This window comes from Convolutriloba macropyga, chromosome 5, assembly GCF_964194025.1.
Source record: "Convolutriloba macropyga chromosome 5, txConMacr16.3, whole genome shotgun sequence".
Taxonomy (NCBI): Eukaryota; Metazoa; Xenacoelomorpha; order Acoela; family Convolutidae; genus Convolutriloba; species Convolutriloba macropyga.
The window spans coordinates 1,025,417-1,044,946 of NC_134472.1; the positions used below are offsets into that span (position 1 = coordinate 1,025,417).

At 34.2% G+C, this 19,530-nt stretch overlaps 1 protein-coding gene across 2 annotated transcripts in view; it reads right to left on the minus strand.

Annotated features, from left to right (window-relative positions):
* Positions 1–19,530, minus strand: part of LOC142339023 (uncharacterized) — a 73,268-nt gene that overhangs the window by 34,359 nt on the left and 19,379 nt on the right. For both annotated transcript variants that reach the window (XM_075388642.1, XM_075388641.1), the window contains exons 2-4: positions 12,571–12,780; positions 12,247–12,439; positions 9,447–9,672 (exon numbers count right to left, since the gene is read on the minus strand). In XM_075388642.1, the coding sequence (XP_075244757.1) occupies positions 9,447–9,672; positions 12,247–12,439; positions 12,571–12,780 (629 nt within the window). The remainder of the gene's footprint in view (positions 1–9,446; positions 9,673–12,246; positions 12,440–12,570; positions 12,781–19,530) is intronic.

Below are 19,530 nucleotides of genomic sequence, written 5' to 3' on the forward strand. Positions count from 1 at the left end.
AAAGAAAACAATAATTTGGCCTCACAGCATTTTAGAAAAATAAGATACTACTCTCCTGCTGGAGGTATAACAGACAAAATGAATTCAACTTGCAGAATTTAAATTATCATGAAACAGACAAACAAAACAGAATAATACTCATTAGGAAAAAAACGCTGTTTACCAAAACCTAGCTCTAGGTCAATTAAACAAAATATCAGTTCACTTTTTTAAAAAGTATTTCCTACAAAAATATAGTGCCAGATTGTTATATGGAATCAAATGCAAAATAAATGAGAAAAAAATCCAATATCATTAAGCTTTTTAACCACTAAAAAGCAATACAAATAGAAGTCTAGGTGTTATGAGAAGGCTAGAATACGGGAGAATGATACATGCTAGAATATGGACAAATTGTAAAATAAAAAAACGAAAACAAAAAGACTACACCATAATTCATAAATTGGGAGCAATTTTCTTAAAACATGTAGAGAAACAACATTTCAATTAGTAACCATGTCTCTAAAAATTACATAGCTACTCCCCATATCTCAACTAAAAACCTCGAAAAATTGAATCAAAACACAAATTTTTTGCGACAAAATAAATTTAAAATCGCTATAATTAATCAAATTTTAACTGATGCAAATTAAGCAAATTGTCAAGACATAACGCCAGAAAAATTCAATGGCCTATAACACAAAATCACGATCTGTGAGCTGAGCAACTGCTGAATAAAAAGATAGGACAAAAAAGATAGGAGCGCAATAATAACCTGCTGCTAAGCTCGGCCATTAAAAAGCTGAATTCTCAAAATTCCAAAGGTCAATCACTGAAAAAAAAACTCAAAATTCGGAGGGTCAAACACTGAAAGCAACCAATGATCAGAAAACTTTTCTCGCTCAGAAAAACCTTCACTCACTTTCACTATTAGGACAAACCACCACTTGAACAAAAAACCTTCCAGTACAAAAAAACCTCAACAAAACGCATACTCTTCTTCGAGTCTTGAAAAGACCAGCATGTTTACAATAATTACGTCACATTTCGTTCGAGAGCCAATAAAAATGCGCAATTCTCAGCATAGAATTACTGAAAACTGATTGATAATTTTAATTCACTATTAAATAGAATTACTTCCGGGCTTTTATGACAAAGATTTTGATTACATTTATTATCTCCTTCTACAAAACCAATGACGTGCAATCTTCTGAAAACATAGCTGGCAGATTGCAGAAAATAGCCGCATTGGCCCGCAAATTCAGTGGCACTTGAAACTCGAAAATAACCGAATTTTTTTTTTTAAAAAAAACTGAAATCAATTTAATGAAATGTTGCTGAAACTCGTGATATTAAAACCTTCAGAATGATTTCTGTGTCTCTAAATAAAAATTGAGAAACTAAAACAAACAAACTAAACAAAATTATACTCATTGCTAAAATTCTTGAAGCTTTTACCCCTTAGGCAAAATTTGATCCCGCCTTTAAGTATACCTATATAAAAAATTTGTTCAAAAACAATATTAGTTTTTGCAATCGGTCCAGTATTATATCTGCATGTCCTAAAACAATTCATTGGCCCTTGAAACTCGAAAATAACCGAAAATTTTTTTCAAAAAAATTGAAATCATATGCAAATTTTAATGAAAAATTGCTGAAACTCGTGATATTAAAATCTTCCGAATGATTTCTGTGTCTCTAGATGCTAATCAGCAACCCAATTCCAAGACTTAAAAAATTCCTTGGCTCAAAGATTGATAGGCAATAATTTTTAAAAAGTTCAAATTTGAAAAAAGAAATTCGTTCTATTAAAATGTTGAAAACCATTTAATTGCCCCCCCTAGCAAATATTTAATAACACACTATCAAACCCTGGATGAGGCTACCTGGCTACTGAGTCAAGAAAAACTGAATAAAAGACAAATATTTTCAAAAAACTTGCAAAAATCAGTATCAGTCTGCGTGTTTGTGTTTGTAGTACCAAAAAATTTAGCTGATAAGAAAGTCATAACAAGTAACTTTGTCTCGCAAAAGGACTTCACCAACTTTTAAACACTTCAACCTAAGACTAATCAAACAAAAAACTCACAAAAAACATGAAAATTTGAGAATTGCACCATTTTGAGCCCAAAGAATCTTAAACATAACCTTTTAACCTTCAATTAAGCCCATCCCAGCAGCTGTACCACTCTAAGCACTCGAAAGACAACTAAAGCCCACTTTGGGACTCTATTGAAACTTAATGCCCGCTGGGCTTTACTTGTATATCCCGTTTTGAAAGATCAATGTCGTCGAAAAATGTGTGAACACAGCGCCCCAATACAATTCAAATTCTTCGAATTGTAAAAAACCAAGAGAAGGCCAATAATAGCCCCAGCTATCGCTGTGAGGCTAGTAAACAATCAGTTGAAAGATTGTTTCTGATTCTTAGTTGCTTCAACTTATCGTAACGAATATCAATGTCTTCAAAAACTTCGAATATATTTTAAATAGGGTATGAGAAAATTATTTAATACTTTGAGAATCAAATGACAAATAATTTTGTCTTGCAAAAGGATTTCACCAACTTTTAAACACTTCAACCTAAGATTAATCAAACAAAAAACTCAAAAAAATCACAGAAAACATGAAAATTTGAGAATTGCACCAATTTGATCCCAAAGACTCTTAAACATGACCTTTTAACCATAAATTAAGGCCATCCCAGCAGCTGCACCACTCTAAGCACTCGAAAGACAACTAAAGCCCACTTTGGGCCTCTATTGAAACTTAATGCCCGCTGGGCTTTACCTGTATATCCCGTTTTGAAAGATCAATGTCGTCGAAAAATGTGTGAACACAGCGCCCCAATACAATTCAAATTCTTCGAATTGTAAAAAACCAAGAGAAGGCCAATAATAGCCCCAGCTATCGCTGTGAGGCTAGTAAACAATCAGTTGAAAGATTGTTTCTGATTCTTAGTTGCTTCAACTTATCGTAACGAATATCAATGTCTTCAAAAACTTCGAATATATTTTAAATAGGGTATGAGAAAATTATTTAATACTTTGAGAATCAAATGACAAATAATTTTGTCTTGCAAAAGGATTTCACCAACTTTTAAACACTTCAACCTAAGATTAATCAAACAAAAAACTCAAAAAAATCACAGAAAACATGAAAATTTGAGAATTGCACCAATTTGATCCCAAAGACTCTTAAACATGACCTTTTAACCATAAATTAAGGCCATCCCAGCAGCTGCACCACTCTAAGCACTCGAAAGACAACTAAAGCCCACTTTGGGCCTCTATTGAAACTTAATGCCCGCTGGGCTTTACCTGTATATCCCGTTTTGAAAGATCAATGTCGTCGAAAAATGTGTGAACACAGCGCCCCAATACAATTCAAATTCTTCGAATTGTAAAAAACCAAGAGAAGGCCAATAATAGCCCCAGCTATCGCTGTGAGGCTAGTAAACAATCAGTTGAAAGATTGTTTCTGATTCTTAGTTGCTTCAACTTATCGTAATGAATATCAATGTCTTCAAAAACTTCGAATATATTTTAAATAGGGTATGAGAAAATTATTTAATACTTTGAGAATCAATGTACAAGTAATTTTGTCGTGCAAAAGGACTTCACCAACTTTTAAACACTTCAACCCAAGATTAATCAAACAAAAAACTCAAAAAAATCACAGAAAACATGAAAATTTGAGAATTGCACCAATTTGATCCCAAAGACTCTTAAACATGACCTTTTAACCATAAATTAAGGCCATCCCAGCAGCTACACCACTCTAAGCATTCGAAAGACAACTAAAGCCCACTTTGGTACGAGTTAGTCTGGTTTTCTATATAGTTTGAGGAAGAGATCATTATTAGCAAGTTCACATCACCAAGCGTTTTGTTTATTTATCGAACTAAAATTTCGAACAAAAAATAACCACAAACTAGTTTCACGATTTTGTCTCATAATATTATGCTCATTCAACTAATGTCTACTGCGCAGTTTTATTCTGTTAAACTTTCCACGCAATGTACATGCTCAAACCATTCAAAGTGAGGAAGTCATTTTTGAGAGTGAGGTAAGTCAAGTGTGACCAAAAATTTAATCACGTGAATGAACAAAAAAAACTCGCTCCACTAAGAGCAAAAAATGACGTCACACACGCAGTTCAGTTTAAATTGAATGAACGAATGAACAAAAAGCAGATTTGAAGTGGTTGTGACGACATATGGTGGTAACAAAAATCGCGACGACGAAATAAAAAAAAACATAACAGGACAAGTCCTGAAATACAATTCAAAGAATTGAATAGAAAACTTAGAAGTTCTTTACCTGACCAGCAGATTATTAGAACCATGCCAGCCAAAACAGAAACAAAATCAATTTAAAAAATTGAGAAACTAAAACAATCAAACAAACTAAACAAAATTATACTCGAAAATAACCGAAAACTTTTTGAAACCGAAAAAAAATTGAAATCAATTGCAAATTTTAATGAAATGTTGCTGAAACTCGTGATAATAAAACCTTCAGATTATTTTCTGTGTCTCTAGAGTGACAAAAATTGTCAAAAACCTTAGAAAAAATGCAAAAAATAGTATCAGTTTGCGTGTTTGTGTTTATAGTACCAATGAAAATTGCACCATTTTGAGCCCAAAAACTCTTAAACATGACTTTTTAACCTTAAATTAAGGCGATCCCAGCAGCTGCACCACTAAGCACTCGGAAGACGACTAAAGCCCACGTTGGGCCTCTATTGAAACTCAATGCCCGCTGGGCTTTACCTGTATATCCCGTTTTGAAAGATCAAAGTCGTCGAAAAATGTGTGAAAACATCTTAAAAAACACAGCGCCGCAATACAATTCAAATTCTTTGAATTGTAAAAAACCAAGAGAAGGCCAATAATATACCCAGCTATCGCTGTGCGGCTATTAAACAATCAGTTAAAGATGAAATATTGTTTCTGATTCTTAGTTGCTCCAAAAATTTCGAATATATTTCAAATAGGGTATGAGAAAATTATTTAATAGTTTGAGAATCAATGTATGAGTTAGTCTGGTTTTCTATATAGTTTGAGGAACAGAGCATTATTAGCAGGTTCAAATCACCAAGCGTTTTGTTTATTTATCGACCTAAAATTTCGAACAAAAAATAACCAAAAACTAGTTATCATGATTTTGTCTCATAATATTATGATCATTCAACCAATGTCTACCGCGCAGTATTACTGTTAGAACTTTCCACGCAATGTACATACTTAAACTATTCCTCTCGTTCAAGGAAAGAATATCAATAAAATTTCAAAAAAAAGAACAAAACTCAAATTTAAAAAGCAGTAACAAAAAAGTCAGACAGTAAAAGCAATGAAATGCTGGCAGGAAACTTCATCATTTTAATAAACAGCCGACAAACTTCGGTAGAATTGCTTTTAATTAGTGGAAGCTCGACTCTATAACAGCAAGTTTCAGTCGGGGGGGGGGTGTCAGAGCATTAATAGCAAGTTCAAATCACCAAGCCTTTTGTTTACTTAAAGAAGAACAATTTCCAACAGAAAACAACCACAAAACTAGTTTCACAATTTCGTCTAAAAATTTTGCTCATTCAATCAATGTCTACCGCGCAGTATTATTCTGTTAGAACTTTCCACACAATGTACATATTTAAACCATTCCTCTCGTTCAAGAAATATATATCAATAAAATTTCAAAAGAACGAAATTTAATTTAAAAACATAAAAAAAGAAGTCAGACAGTAAAAGCGAAGAAGAGCCGGCAAGAACAGCCGGCTAAGATTTGCTTTTGAAGTAGTGGGAGCTTTATTCTATAACAGCAAGCCTCAGTCTGGGGAAGGGGGACGAGAGGTGTCAGAGCATTAACATCAAGTTCAAATCACCAAGCATTTTGTTTATTTACCGAAAATTCCAACAGCAAATAACCACAAAACCAGTTTCACAATTTTGTCTCATAATATTTTGCTCATTCAAAAAATATCTATTTGTTAGAACTTTGCACGCAATGTACAAACTTAAACAGCTCCTCTCGCTCAAAAAAAAAACCAAAAAAATTTCAAAGAAGAACGAAACCCAATTTAAAAAACAATAACCAACAATTCAGACAGAAAAAGAATCTTCGTTTTAATAAACGTAGCTTTTGAACTACTGGGAGTTTGACTCTATAACAGTATGCTTCAGTCGGGGGGGGGGGAGCGATTGAATTCACTAAGGGGGCTTCAAATGACGTCACTAAGGGTTGTTATTTACCACTAGAAACACTTATACCATCAAAGGTTAATTTATACCAACTTTGGCACACTTTTCATTTTTACTTTTAATAGTGAACCGTCGTCATTTGACTTCAGCTGAAGACACTTGTGAATGAGAGAGAAATTAAGATCAGGCAAAATCACCGGGAAGTTCAAAACGGTCAGGCAATTATTTTGCATAAGACCAATACGTACAAAAAAATTGCTCCAAAATTTGTTCATGAGCAATTAAAAATGGTCCCATTTCTATATAATGCTGAGATTACAAACATGTTTTTAAGTGCCACAAGACTAAAATGAGCATAGACCAGACTGAAAATGCTTAGGTGTTTTCGTATATAAATTTTGCACAACTTGGCAAACATTTTAAGCTAGGGGGACCAAGTTTTGGGGCAAAGGTATAAGTTAGAAGCACATCAACTACAAAAGCCGGGCAAAGCGAATTCCTCTCAAACGCCCGCGAGCGGTTGGCTTTGGTAGTAGCCAGCTGGGGCTTCGGGATGCTAGCATGAATTGGGGTAAGCTCAGAGGGGGCGAGTGTAGTGGGGGTCAAGTGTTGAGGAGGTGTTACGAGAGAAAGAGGTCCAAATCGCCGGTTGCAGGGGACTGTTAGAGGGGCGAGGGGAGGGTGACTGAGGGCTCAAGCTTTCAAGAATAACAACCGCCCTTCACTATAAAATAGTCTCCATAGAACAAGTCTGTTAGATCGCATTCTTAGAAAAAGGTCAGGCGTAAGGCTCTAAGTGAACTTAATGCCTACCAAGCGTTTCGTTTCCTGTTTCTTCAGTTTTTAATACCAAAAATAACATCAACTTTGTTAGAGAGCAATTGATAAGAAACAGAACAACGCTCGAGCAAGTCCCAAGTATTTCACTTATTTGCATGAGTGAAATAGTTAGAGAGCAATTGATAAGAAACAGAACAACTCTCGAGCAAGTCCTAAGTATTTCACTTATTTGCAACCAGCTGCTATAAGTCCTTTTCGACAGATAAACAATCGTCAGAGACCAATGGATTTTCCGCTAAGTGGTACATAAATTCAAAAATTGCGACTTTTGACAAGAACTTTATCTTTCTTTCAAAAATTTAGGCTATTGGTAAGCGGTAGATATTTTGATAACTTGCCAAATACAAAACACCTAAATTTGGTTGCTTTTTCAAAAAAACAACTTATCTCAAATTGTTTTGACGCTTTTCTGAAAATTGGTACAAAAACTTGTATAGTTAAATAAATTAATCAAAACACCACATACGTGTTACAGCTGTCCTTTTATATATCAAGCAAATATTGTTTGGAAAATTTAATGATAGTGCTCAAAGAATAAACATAGCCGGCAGATTGCCGGAAAATAACCGCAAGAGACGCTGGTGGCCTTCCATGGAAATGATACAACTAATGAAATAAGACAGACAGATTGACCACCAGTCCTTTAATAGACCACTAGACTTTTTGGGTTAGATTTGGACTGTCAATTTTTTGTGACACATTTGCTCTACAAGGAAAAAGTCTTATTAGAGCTTTTTCGAAATTAAAATTCGATATTAAAACTCAAGACTTTATTACTCAGGAATTAGGGCATATAAGATTGGCACTACTTAGATGCACACTATTGACCTTTAATCAGTAAATGTTCAAAAAATTTAAAGTTCCATAAGTGAGTTCAGAAGCCATTTTTTTGAGTGAGGTAAGTCACGCAAATAACCTAAAAGCAGAACGCCACGCACACAATTTTTAACTGCAAAGCAGTAGAAGTCATTAAAATTGAAGAAGTCAATTGTCGCAAGAATCATCGATGAAGACGACGAATTAAAAAACATAGCAGGACAAGTCTTGCAATACAATTCAAAGAATTGAATAAACACTAAGAAAAACTCTACTTGACGAGCAAATCAATTGAACAATGCCAGCAAAAACACAAACAAAGTCATCAAAAAAAACTGAGAAACTAAAAGAATCAAACAAACTAAACAAAAAGATGCTCATTGCTAAAACTCTTGAAGCTTTTACCCCTCAGGCAAAATTGGATCCGTTTAAATATAACTATTTCAAAAATATGTTCAAAACCAATTTTGTCTCTGAAATCGGTCCAGTATTATATCTGCAAGACCTGAAATGAACTCATCAGCCCTTTAAGATCGGTTAACTCGAAAATGAACGAAAAATTTAAAAACAAAATGAAATCAATTGCAAATTCTAATGAAATGTTGCTGGAAAAAAATGGTATTAATACCTCCAGAATCATTTCTGTATCTCTAGAGGCCATCCAGTAGCCAAATTCCAAGCCTAAAGAAACTCATTGGCGCAAAGATCGATAGGCAATAGTCAGAAAAAAATTCAAATTTTAAAAAGTAGAAGTTCGTTCCATTAAAATGTTGAAAACCATTCAATTGCCGCCCAGCAACCATTTAACAACATACTATCAAACCATGGATGAGGTTACTTGGCTACTGAGGCAAGAAAAATTGAATAATTTTGCGTGTTTGTGTTTGTACCAAACATATAGCTCTAAAATGGTCATAACCTAAAACTAATCAAACAAAAAAACTCCTGAAAATGACCATTTAACCTTACATTAAGGCCATCCCAGCAGCTGTGCCACTCTAAGAACTTGAAGGAATACTAAAGCCCACTTTGGGCCTCTAATGAAAAATGCCCGCTGGGCTTTACCTGTTTATCCCGTTTTGAAAGATCAAAGTCATTGAAAAATGTGTGAACACATCTTAACTAATGTCGGTCGAATTCCTCTCAAACAACCGACGAGCAGTTGACTTCGTCAGTAGCTAGCTACAATTTAGTGAGGCTAACTTTAGCTTAATTGAAGGGGCGTGAACTCTAGGAAACGCCCTTCACACCATGAGTCTGAATCGCATACTTGGAGACTAGTGAACTGACTAATATAATTGCTGCAAACTTCGTTTGAGAGCAATTAAAAACAAAAAAGACATGAGATAACAGCGCCACATATAAAGCGTAAAATTAACTACTAAACGAACCATGGTATCGAAAAACACAAGCAACTGAATTTGAATTGCCTTGAAACGACTGGAGGGTTCTCAATTTCAATACAGCCTGACAGGGGGCGGGCTGGCTTGTAACGAGGGGAGAGGCATACAATTATGTTACATATTGCAGCCGATTAAATGAAGTTAAAGAAATCTTGTTCAAGCCAAATAACTCAGTTAAAAAAACTATCTCAAAAACCTGTATACGACACCTGATGGTGAGAGGGGTGGGTGCCGTGGTGGTGTGCATGTTGGTGGTGGTGATGGCTGTGGTGGGACTGCTGCTGTAGTGCCTGTTGATGGTGGTGGTGTTGCAGCTGAGAAGAGTGATGGTGGCTACTGCTACCACCTCCACCACTACTGCTACTCTGCTGTTGTTGGTGGTGGTGTTGGCTGTGATGAAAGATGACGTTGTTGTTGTTGTTCATAGTTTTTGAGCTGAAACATGTTAAAAACTTACAAAGTTGTACAGAAGCCAAAATCACATTTTCAATTCAAGCTTTTCTTTTTTCTGAGGAAACATGTGAATTTAAATCAGTAACCTTTTGGACTAAATACTCAAATTTTAACTCATCAACAGTTAACAGGACATATCTATTCAATGTCGAGATTAATGAACCAACTGTGGCTGTTCGCTTTTGCTCTCATATATTAAACATAAACCAACTAATGTCCGAAGAATTGCTCTCGAACGACAGGCGATGCAATTTAATTCAGGGGCTGTAGCCTAGATAATTTTTTCTTTATGGGTGCAAAAATAGTTGACCACGCCGGGATTCGAAACATGGACCACCCTCTCCCTCAGAAGAAGCACTGCCCACTCGGCTGTCAGGCCCTTCTTGTTGATATGCTGCAATTGATTCTATTTTAGCAACAAGCTTTACTTTGGAGTGAGAGCAATAGAGATCACCCAAAAATGAAGAACGAAAGCGTGAAAGAGTCACTTGAGAAGTCAAAGAATGTTTTAGAAGAGAAGCGCAAAATGGTCAGGCAAAAATTTGAAAAAACAACACGTTTACAAACATAGCCGGCAGATTGCCGGAAAATAGCCGCGATAGACGCTTGTGGCGTTACATGAATTGAAACAATTATAGAAATAAAAGACAGATCGACCACCAGTCCTTTAATAGACCACTAGACTTTTTGGGTTAGCTTCGGACTGTCAGTTCTATCAGACACATAAGCGGGTCTTTCCTATTATAGCCCCCCTTATGGTATATTTACCATGATTGGGGTTATCTGACCACTAAGCTGGGGGGCTATAATTGGAAAGACCCACATAAGCTCTATAAAGGAGAAAGCCCTAACAGGGCTTTTCAAAATTAGGATCTTTTCCGTTTCTGCCCCCTCAGCTTAGTGGGCGCATATTTTTTGCACACCACAGATGCACGTGCAATATTTTTTACATAATGACCTACTATGTAAGGGCAGGGCACGTGCTCTGTAACTGGGGGGCGCATAACGTACTGGGGGGCACAAACGGAAAAGATCCCAAAATTAATATTCGCAATCAAAAACTCAAGACTCTAATAATCAAGAATTAGGGCATATATGTTTGGCACTACATAGATGCACACTATTGACCTTTAATAAGTGAATGTTCATAAAATTTAAAGTCCCATAAGTGAGTTCAGACGTCATTTTTTTAGTCAGGTAAGTCATTGAAAAAGTCAATTCCAAGAAATTTCGGAGCGCTATATTAGCCGGCTGGAATTGAGGACGCGGCTAGTAATAATTGCAACTGATTTCGTTCGAGAGCAACTTAAAAAAGCTAAATATACTGAACGAGAAGATGAAAGGTTTGTCTGGGGTAAAAAAAATTGTTGTATTTTGAGAAAATTTTAGCCCAAAAAGGACCAGAAACAGCCAAGCTAACCGCATCTGTTACCTATAAGATGGATCCGTTAATTATTTTTCATCTGACGTTTCAAGCACTGTAAACTTTATGCAATGAGCTGAAAAATAACCGCTGGTAGGTAGACAAGATTTTTCAAAATTCTATTTAGGTAGGAGTAATCAATTGTATTGCATGTTCAAAAATTTCGATCCTAAAGATCACTTAAACTTACAAAGAATGACAATATGAATTCTTTTGAAAGCTATTTTTTATATCCACAGGAGTAAATTGTTGATAATTTTGGAAATTTTCTATAGTTTTAAATTTCCATGTTTTTATTACCTCAGTAACAGTGAAAACACCACAGAAGTTCTATCTTTAAATAGACAGATATAAGGTTATAGGTTGGCATGAGTAAAAACAAAAATTGTTGATACAAATAGTAAAGAATGAAGTTTATTCTTTTTTGTTTACCCTGAGAACAGCGAAACTCAATTTTTGAATACTGAGTACATTAGATATTATTATTACGAACACAATGGGAAAATGCTCCTTTCATAGATTCAAAATTTTTCAAAATTTTTGGAAAGACGAAAATTAAAAACTTTGATTTTTGCAGTTTTCAAATTTTATAAAATCTCCAGTACCAATACAGTCATTCCCAAATTTTCTCAATCAAAGAAATCTATGGGCCCAGAGATTGCCAAAGAATGTTGGCAATTTCCAGGAAAAATCTACTGCAAAATTTGGGACTCGACTCGACTCTTGGATTTTCAGATTTGTCAAAAAAACCCAATTGTTAGCTATTTGTCGTCTAATTGCTGGTGGGCTTCAGCACCATTTCACCACTACTCAAAACCTCTTGAAAACACCATCTTGAGAACCTATATTGAACCCAAGTGAAACCATGTTGTCTAGAAAAATGATCAAGCAAAAAAATAGCTTCTCTACTCTTAATTTTCTTCAGCAATCTGACAAAGACTTAGTTTTAACGTGCGGCATTTCCTATTTAAAATACAGTCCAAAATCCTCGATTAAAAATAATCATGTCCTCAGCTGCAATTCCATTAATTCCTCGATTTAATCTTCGTTTGAACAAGTGTAAAACTTTTTTTCAGCAACAAAAACGTCTTCAGAATAACTTTTCTGAAGAACGCTTGTGATGTCTTTCTTACCTGAAATGGTACTTTGTATGGCCAAGATGAGCGGAGCCTCCTGCTATACTATGGGGTACAACTGCGCTGATGTGATTGTGTGCTGACTGATGCTGGTAGCCATGGTGTTGCTGTTGGTGATGGTGAGCTCCCCCTCCTGTGGACCTCCCGGATGATACAGTATTACCATAGCTAACACTGGATGGCGAGTAACCTACAAAATTTCATGATAAACATACCTGGACACAGAACCAACTTCAAGCTTTTATTGACAAACTGGACGTTAGATCATTAGGTCATGCTCGACTCGTATTAAGTCAGGACAAGATACTGAACTATTTGTACCTGAGTGTTGGCCCATTGATGCTCTGTTGAAACTTGGTGTGCCAAAATTTGACACAGGCGTCATCGCTAGAGCACTGCTGTTGTGACTGCTAATTTCAACTGCAGAAGCAGCTGCCGATACGGGCACAGAACCCGGCTGGTTATTCCTATTGTTTGGTCTGTGATCGTATGTGTTCTGTACCGTGTTGTTAAACCAGTTGCCTGACGCAGCTGAAACCCATCAAAGATTCTTGCACTCCCTTCTTCAGATTCCAAAAAGAAGTACTATTGTTACCTGCTCAAGGTAATTATTACAGGCATTAATAAATAAAGCAGCGGGGAGTTAGTAGCAGCGGTGAGATATAGTATAAAACCTTTAATACCTTAAAAAAATGAAAAATCGTATTCGCAGACATTGTTGTGATGTCTGTGATTGATTTAGACTTATAAAAAACCTTCAATTATATAATTCTTAAATAACTGTAAAACATCTTTGAGTTGTCAAAGCCAACTTAAGAAAGCGGAAAGTTAACTTCAGAGAGATGCAAACACCAGTAGCAAATAATTATTCAACCGAATGAACAAGAATCACAAATAACAAAAAACATAGCAGGCAGATTGCCAGAAAACAGCCGCAATAGCTTCATAGATCTGCAGTCTAAAAAAACAGTAAAAAAACCGGCCAAAAAAACTCAATTTTTCATTGAAGGCTGATATGTTATATTTTGATTAAAAATCTGTATAATTTTTTATTACCTCAATTAGCTGCACTCAAATAACCTTCATTTAGAGTGACACATACCCACTTGACCTTATCTCTTTGAATTAAAGTAAAAAAAACTCAATTTGAAAGCGAGGAAGTCAGTTTTGAGAGTGAAGTAAGTCAAATGTGAACAAAAATTTAATCACGCGAATGAACAAAAAGAAGATTTGAAGTGGTTGTGACGTCATATGGTCGTAACAAAAATCGTGACGACGAAAAAAAACAGCCGGAAGAATTCCGGAAGCGACTCGAAGCGTCAAAACTTCACAAAAAACCGTAATATCAACTAAAGCTATTACTTTTTGGATTAAACCGGTAAATCATTACCTCTCCAGGTCTGATCTAAAAATTGGTGAAATTTAAACAACTGTCACAAAGAGAAACAAAGTACAGCAACATTTTATATTAATGAAAACGTTTGGTAACGTTAAAAAATTAGGATATTCAAAATACTGATCGGCTCAAACAACTGACAGGGCCATCAGTTGCCCTCAAATAATTCAAGATTCTAGTCTCAAAAAGAAAGCAAACGGCAGATGTTAGAAACTAAGTTAAAATATTTTTTCAAAGAAAGAACTTAAGAATCAGAAAACCACTATAATTAGCTTTTTAATCACTGCAATTAAGACAAAAACCAAATATCTTCTTCCTTCTATATATGCTAGACAAAAAGATTTCATACTAATTCAAAAATGAAATTAATCATAGAAAAGACATAAGCAACAATAATATTCAAAGGCAAAAAACCGTTCATAACAGTACCAAGGCCGCAAAAAAATGCAATAAATAGTATTAAGTGAAAACTTTGGAAAAGGTTGTCTAGCAAACTCTCAGTACTGCCTTATGTTGAATGAAATCAATTGCAAACCAGAAACGACAAAAATCAGGAACTGAAATCATTCAAATTTTTAACAACTAAGACAATCAATATAACACATATAAATGTAGAAGCCAGGACAAAGCTAGAAGCACACAAACTAGAAATAGGAAGAATATCACAATGTAACAAACACTTTAACAAAAAGACTAAATCTTGAAAGTTAAAATTCAAATTATAAAATCAAGAAAAACGGATACATTTCATTGTTAAGCATCCGAGACATAGGAAAGACAACGAGTCATCCAAGATGATGATCTATCCTCCTGAAAAGAACAGAAAAAAGAAAGCGGAATTCAAACGTACGAAGCATTGAAACATTTTGCAAAAAATGGTCCAAAAATTTGAGACAGCATTTATGAAAAATTTAAATGTTTTTCAAAAACTTAGCTCGGATTAGCATATGTACACTTTTATAAAACAAAAGTACATCGAGGTAGAAAGAGGCGTTGAGTATATGAATTATCAGATGGAAGTTGCCATATTAACTGATTTTTAACAAAAAGACGGCTGAAAGATCCGAAAATGAATAAACTAATAGAAAAAACAAAAATTAACTAAAAATCAAGAAATATGTGCCAATTTTGAAATATGTGCATTTCAGGCTATGCAAAACATTGTTGTATCAAGTTCCGAGGTCTACAATTCAATATAGCATCGAACAAAAATTATTTTTACAAAAACCAAATTACAGGCAAAAAACTGGGCCACTAACACGAAAAAACGGCTGAAAACGGTTATCTATATGTGCCATTAAGTCAAAACTTCACAAAAAACAGTAATATCAACTAAAGCCATCACTTTTGTTTTAAACCGGTCAATCATTACCTCTCCAGGTCTGTTCCAAAAACTAAAACAACTGTCACAGAGAAACAAAGTACAGCAACATGTTATATTAATGAAAACGTTTGGTAACGTTAAAGAATTAGGATAGTCAAAATACTGATCGGCTCAAACAACTGACAGGGCCATCTGTTGCCCTCAAATAGTTTAAGACTCTAGTCACAAAAAGAAAGCAGACGGCAGATGAATGTTAGAAACTAAGTTAAAAAAAATTTCAAAGAAGGAACTCAAGAATCAGAAAACCACTATAATTAGATTTCTAATCACTGCAATTAGGACAAAAACCAAACATCTTCTTCCTTCTATATATGCTAGACAAAAAGATTTCACACTAATTCAAAAATGAAATTAATCATAGAAAAGACATAAGCAACAATAATATTCAAAGGCAAAAAAACGTTCATAACAGAACCAAGGCCGCAAAAAAATGCAATAAATAGTATTAAGTGAAAACTTTGGAAAAGGTTGTCTAGCAAACTCTCAGTACTGCCTTATGTTGAATGAAATCAATTGCAAACCAGAAACGACAAAAATCAGGAACTGAAATCATTCAAATTTTTAACAACTAAGACAATCACTATAACACATATAAATGTAGAAGCCAGGACAAAGCTAGAAGCACACAAACTAGAAGAGGAAGAATATCACAATGTAACAAACACTGTAAGAAAAAGACTAACTCTTGAAAGTTTAAATTCAAATTATAAAATCAAGAAAAACGGATACATTTCATTGTTAAGCATCCGAGACATAAGAAAGACAACGAATCATCCAAGATAATGATCTACTCTCCTGAAAAGAACAGAAAAAAGAAAGAGGAATTCAAACACACGAAGCATTGAAACATTTTGCAAAAAATGGTCCAAAAATTTGAGACAGCATTTATGAAAATTTTAACTGTTTTCCAAAAACTTAGCTCGGATTAGCATATGTTCACTTATATAAAACGAAAATACATCGAGGTAGAAAGAGGCGTTGAGTATATGAATTATCAGATGGAAGTTGCCATATTAACTGATTTTTAACAAAAAGACGTCTGAAAGATCCGAAAATGAATAAACTAATAGAAAAGACAAAAATTAACTAAAAATCAAGAAATATGTGCCAATTTTGAAATATGTGCATTTCAGGCTATGCAAAACATTGTTGTATCAAGTTCCGAGGTCTACACTTCAATATAGCATCGAACAAAAATTATTTTTACAAAAACGAAATTACAGGCAAAAAACTGGGCCACTAAGACGTAAAAAAGGCTGAAAGCGGTTATCTATATGTGCCATTAAGTCAAAACTTCACAAAAAACCGTAATAACAACTAAAGCCATTACTTTTGTTTTAAACCGGTCAATCATTACCTCTCCAGGTTTGTTCCAAAAATTGGTGAAATTTAAACAACGGTCACAAAGAGAAACAAAGTACAGCAACATGTTATATTAATGAAAACGTTTGGTAACGTTAAAGAATTAGGATAGTCAAAATACTGATCGGCTCAAACAACTGACAGGGCCATCTGTTGCCCTCAAATAATTCAAGACTCTAGTCTCAAAAAGAAAGCAGACGGCAGATGAATGTTAGAAACTAAGTTAAAAAAATTTCAAAGAAGGAACTCAAGAATCAGAAAACCACTATAATTAGATTTCTAATCACTGCAATTATAACAAAAACCAAACATCTTCCTTGTATATATGCTAGACAAAAAGATTTCATACAAATTCAAAAATGAAACTAATCATAGAAAAGACATAAGCAACAATAATATTCAAAGGCAAAAAAACGTTCATAACAGTACCAAGGCCGCAAAAAAATGCAATAAATAGTATTAAGTGAAAACTTTGGAAAAGGTTGTCTAGCAAACTCTCAGTACTGCCTTATGTTGAATGAAATCAATTGCAAACCAGAAACGACAAAAATCAGGAACTGAAATCATTCAAATTTTTAACAACTAAGACAATCAATATAACACATATAAATGTAGAAGCCAGGACAAAGCTAGAAGCACACAAACTAGAATAGGAAGAATATCACAATGTAACAAACACTGTAAGAAAAAGACTAACTCTTGAAAGTTAAAATTCAAATTATAAAATCAAGAAAAACGGATACATTTCATTGTTAAGCATCCGAGACATAAGAAAGACAACGAGTCATCCAAGATAATGATCTACTCTCCTGAAAAGAACAGAAAAAAGAAAGAGGAATTCAAACACACGAAGCATTGAAATATTTTGCAAAAAATGGTCCAAAAATTTGAGACAGCATTTATGAAAATTTTAACTGTTTTCCAAAAACTTAGCTCGGATTAGCATATGTACACTTATATAAAACGAAAATACATCGAGGTAGAAAGAGGCGTTGAGTATATGAATTATCAGATGGAAGTTGCCATATTAACTGATTTTTTACAAAAAGACGGCTGAAAGATCCGAAAACGAATAAACTAATAGAAAAGACAAAAATTAACTAAAAATCAAGAAATATGTGCCAATTTTGAAATATGTGCATTTCAGGCTATGCAAAACATTGTTGTATCAAGTTCCGAGGTCTACACTTCAATATAGCATCGAACAAAAATTATTTTTACAAAAACGAAATTACAGGCAAAAAACTGGGCCACTAAGACGTAAAAACGGCTGAAAGCGGTTATCTATGTGTGCCATTAAGTCAAAACTTCACAAAAAACCGTAATATCAACTAAAGCCATTACTTTTGTTTTAAACCAGTCAATCATTACCTCTCCAGGTTTGTTCCAAAAATTGGTGAAATTTAAACAACGGTCACAAAGAGAAACAAAGTACAGCAACATGTTATATTAATGAAAACGTTTGGTAACGTTAAAGAATTAGGATAGTCAAAATACTGATCGGCTCAAACAACTGACAGGGCCATCTGTTGCCCTCAAATAATTCAAGACTCTAGTCTCAAAAAGAAAGCAGACGGCAGATGAATGTTAGAAACTAAGTTAAAAAAAACTTCAAAGAAGGAACTCAAGAATCAGAAAACCACTATAATTAGATTTCTAATCACTGCAATTAGAACAAAAACCAAACATCTTCCTTGTATATATGCTAGACAAAAAGATTTCATACAAATTCAAAAATGAAACTAATCATAGAAAAGACAGAAGCAACAATAATATTCAAAGGCAAAAAAAACGTTCAAAACACTACCAAGGCCGCACGAAAATTGCAATAAATAGTATTAAGTGAAAACTTTGAAAAAAGGTTGTCTAGCAAACTCTCAGTACTGCCTTATGTTGAATGAAATCAATTGCAAACCAGAAACGACAAAAATCAGGAACTGAAATCATTCAAATTTTTAACAACTAAGACAATCAATATAACACATATAAATGTAGAAGCCAGGACAAAGCTAGAAGCACACAAACTAGAAATAGGAAGAATATCACAATGTAACAAACACTTTAACAAAAAGACTAATTCTTGAAAGTTAAAATTCAAATTATAAAATCAAGAAAAACGGATACATTTCATTGTTAAGCATCCGAGACATAGGAAAGACAACGAGTCATCCAAGATGATGATCTATCCTCCTGAAAAGAACAGAAAAAAGAAAGCGGAATTCAAACGTACGAAGCATTGAAACATTTTGCAAAAAATGGTCCAAAAATTTGAGACAGCATTTATGAAAATTTTAACTGTTTTCCAAAAACTTAGCTCGGATTAGCATATGTACACTTATATAAAACGAAAATACATCGAGGTAGAAAGAGGCGTTGAGTATATGAATTATCAGATGGAAGTTGCCATATTAACTGATTTTTAACAAAAAGACGGCTGAAAGATCCGAAAACGAATAAACTAATAGAAAAGACAAAAATTAACTAAAAATCAAGAAATATGTGCCAATTTTGAAATATGTGCATTTCAGGCTATGCAAAACATTGTTGTATCAAGTTCCGAGGTCTACACTTCAATATAGCATCGAACAAAAATTATTTTTACAAAAACGAAATTACAGGCAAAAAACTGGGCCACTAAGACGTAAAAACGGCTGAAAGCGGTTATCTATGTGTGCCATTAAGTCAAAACTTCACAAAAAACCGTAATATCAACTAAAGCCATTACTTTTGTTTTAAACCGGTCAATCATTACCTCTCCAGGTTTGTTCCAAAAATTGGTGAAATAAACAACGGTCACAAAGAGAAACAAAGTACAGCAACATGTTATATTAATGAAAACGTTTGGTAACGTTAAAGAATTAGGATAGTCAAAATACTGATCGGCTCCATCAACTGACAGGGCCATCTGTTGCCCTCAAATAATTCAAGACTCTAGTCTCAAAAAGAAAGCAGACGGCAGATGAATGTTAGAAACTAAGTTAAAAAAAATTTCAAAGAAGGAACTCAAGAATCAGAAAACCACTATATTTAGATTTCTAATCACTGCAATTAGAACAAAAACCAAACATCTTCTTCCTTGTATATATGCTAGACAAAAAGATTTCATACAAATTCAAAAATGAAATTAATCATAGAAAAG